Raw genomic sequence first — 2,452 nt, 5'->3', positions numbered from 1 at the left:
AAGAGCCTTGGCTGCATCCCGGTCAGCCTGAGAAGCCTCAGCAACAAGCACCGGGGGCACTGGCGGAACAGGAGCCACCGGAGCAACAGGGCAGGGCGGACAGGGTACCTCGCCAGAGAGAACGCCCCACAGCAGAAGACCGTGCATGTGAATACGCATGAAACCCACAAACTCTGCATAGTTGGTGCCATCGAAGATCACCGAGCACCGAGGAACATCGACATAGCCCGAGGAGGACATGAGGTAGTCACTCTTTGCTGCTTCTCTCTCCTTTTTTTTTGAGTCAGCGCTGCTCGACCCGAACTGTGTCCGGAAGCAAGAGGCCCGAACAATATGCGGGAGACCCGAACTGCTCACGAGTGGGCAGGAGAGCGCGTGGGGAGGAGACTTCGGCACCTCCCGGGGTCAACGCGGAGCCCGAGGGCCTGCAGGCTCGCCCGACCTCACCGACCGACAGGGCGCAACAGAGGCAGCCCCAAGGCACCCGCCGGGCGCGGCTGGGCACAGGCCAGGAGGCGGGGCGCAGGCCGGGAGGAGCCCCGGCGGCGGCCGGGAGCTGCAGGGAGCCGGCGGCGGCAGGGGGCTGCGGGGAGCCGACGGTGGCCGGGCGCTGCACGGAGCCAGCAACAGCGGCCGCGGGTGGAGGCGACGCGGGACGGCGCCTATGGGCGGCTGCGGGCACGAGCCCGAGGCGGGTGGCCGGATCCGCGATGAGGAGAGCCACGAGGAGAGCCGGGGTAGCCGGACCCACGGCGAGGAGAGCCGGACCTGGCAGTGGATGGATCGAGGGAAGAGCTAGCACGGAGTTGCAGCGTGCGAGTGAGAGGGGAACCTAACATCTGATACCATGTTGGATAAACAACAACTGATCTTTACTGAGGGCCAAAGGCCAATACATATACATGTATGGTAAAGTGCAGGAAACCCCTTATACAGTGGGGATATATCGAAAAGAGACTATACACATCTAACACAAGCAACATGGAACAGTTTTGCAAAATGAAGGTTAAATTATTGAATTCGCAAGAGAAGCTAGAAACCATGAAAAGATTCAAACCCAGAGTCCCAGACTAATTACTGTATAGGCAGCGGCAACCATGCAGCAAACCAACAGCAAAAGGAAAGTATGATCAGTACACACAACCTCTTGCAGTACAGACTGAACATGTAACAAAACATGCCATTCATGGATTCAACATAGGAGTAGTTAGATTGGCATGTTCTGGGTATAATGAATGTAGAGTACTGAAAATCACAGTAACTATCTAAAAACACTCCAATCTCACGACATAATCATCCACATTATATGTAATTATTACAACAAGACTGCGGCATGTATGCATATATTCATCATTACTCTCCAACTTCTATGATGTAGGCAGTGACGATCACACAGTCGATAGATGGCAGGCAGGGCACCATCAGCCGGTGGAGGAAGGAACCCTGAGGAAGTCCAGCTCGAACAGGTAATCATCGGTGAAATGAGCCATCCCCACAAGGGTCTGGCTCTGATCGTTCTTGGTGACGCGGCACTCCGAAGGGCCGAGGGTGATGGTGTAGCCAAGTTTGGCGAGCTGGCTGCTGGAGACCAGGTTCTTGTCGAGCCCAGGGACGTAGTACACATTCTGGAGAGACATGGTCGCCGTTCTCAGCCACCCAATGTTGTGGACTCGCCTAGACCCCATGTTGGGAACCTGGACGACGAGATCGGCCGGCGCGGGCGTGCAATCCGTCAGCTGGCTCACGTCGCCGGTCATGTGATTCGCCGCAGAAGATGCAACCAGCCAGGCAGACCCGGGCGTCTTGGTTAGTGGTGTCGTGCTCGATTCCTCTGCAGCTGCAGGGTGGCTAGGTCCTCTGGGAGAAAGCATAGTGTATACATGAAGTAAGAATGAGATCTCAGTACGAATTGGTACGAGCCCAGTAATAATATTTTGTTGCGGATTTCGTTCTCAAAGTTCAGTGAATCGACCATCGAGCAATCTGGAAATAGTTTCTTTAAAATTCGTATATGCAGTAGGAAAAGATATGAACTACAGTACTATATTCCATGTCAACCAGACAGGTATCCTGAAACACGAATTGCTTGGGGAAACTACACAAAAGCGGAAAAGAAGAACCAACGGGCTCGCACGGTTTGCTCGAGAAATTTCATGCGATTGGCCCCGGCCGCCACCGAGGTGATTATCAATAGTTAAAAATGAAAGAAAAAACCCTGTATGGGAAAAAAAATTATATGAGACCAGGTCTCATATAAACCAGGTGAGACCCGCCCTGATGGATGACATGTGGCATTCACAAATCACAAAGCATCTAATCTCTCCCCCTTGATTTCAGGTGAGGGTGGGGTAGATGCTTTGTGATTTGTGAATGCCACGTGTCATCCATCAGGATGGGTCTCACCTGCTAACCCGTGAGACCTGGTCTCGTAGAATTTTTTTCCCCCTGTATG

At 53.6% G+C, this 2,452-nt stretch overlaps 1 protein-coding gene across 1 annotated transcript in view; it reads right to left on the bottom strand.

Annotated features, from left to right (window-relative positions):
* Positions 1–1,187: 1,187 nt before the first annotated feature.
* Positions 1,188–2,452, bottom strand: part of LOC119349546 — an 8,311-nt gene continuing 7,046 nt past the window's right edge. The window contains exon 7 of the mRNA XM_037617591.1: positions 1,188–1,857. Within this exon, the coding sequence (XP_037473488.1) occupies positions 1,422–1,857 (436 nt within the window). The 3' untranslated portion in view covers positions 1,188–1,421. The remainder of the gene's footprint in view (positions 1,858–2,452) is intronic.

Source organism: Triticum dicoccoides, chromosome 1B (assembly GCF_002162155.2).
Source record: "Triticum dicoccoides isolate Atlit2015 ecotype Zavitan chromosome 1B, WEW_v2.0, whole genome shotgun sequence".
NCBI classification, from domain to species: domain Eukaryota; kingdom Viridiplantae; phylum Streptophyta; class Magnoliopsida; order Poales; family Poaceae; genus Triticum; species Triticum dicoccoides.
This window is presented reverse-complemented; position numbering and strand designations above follow the sequence as displayed.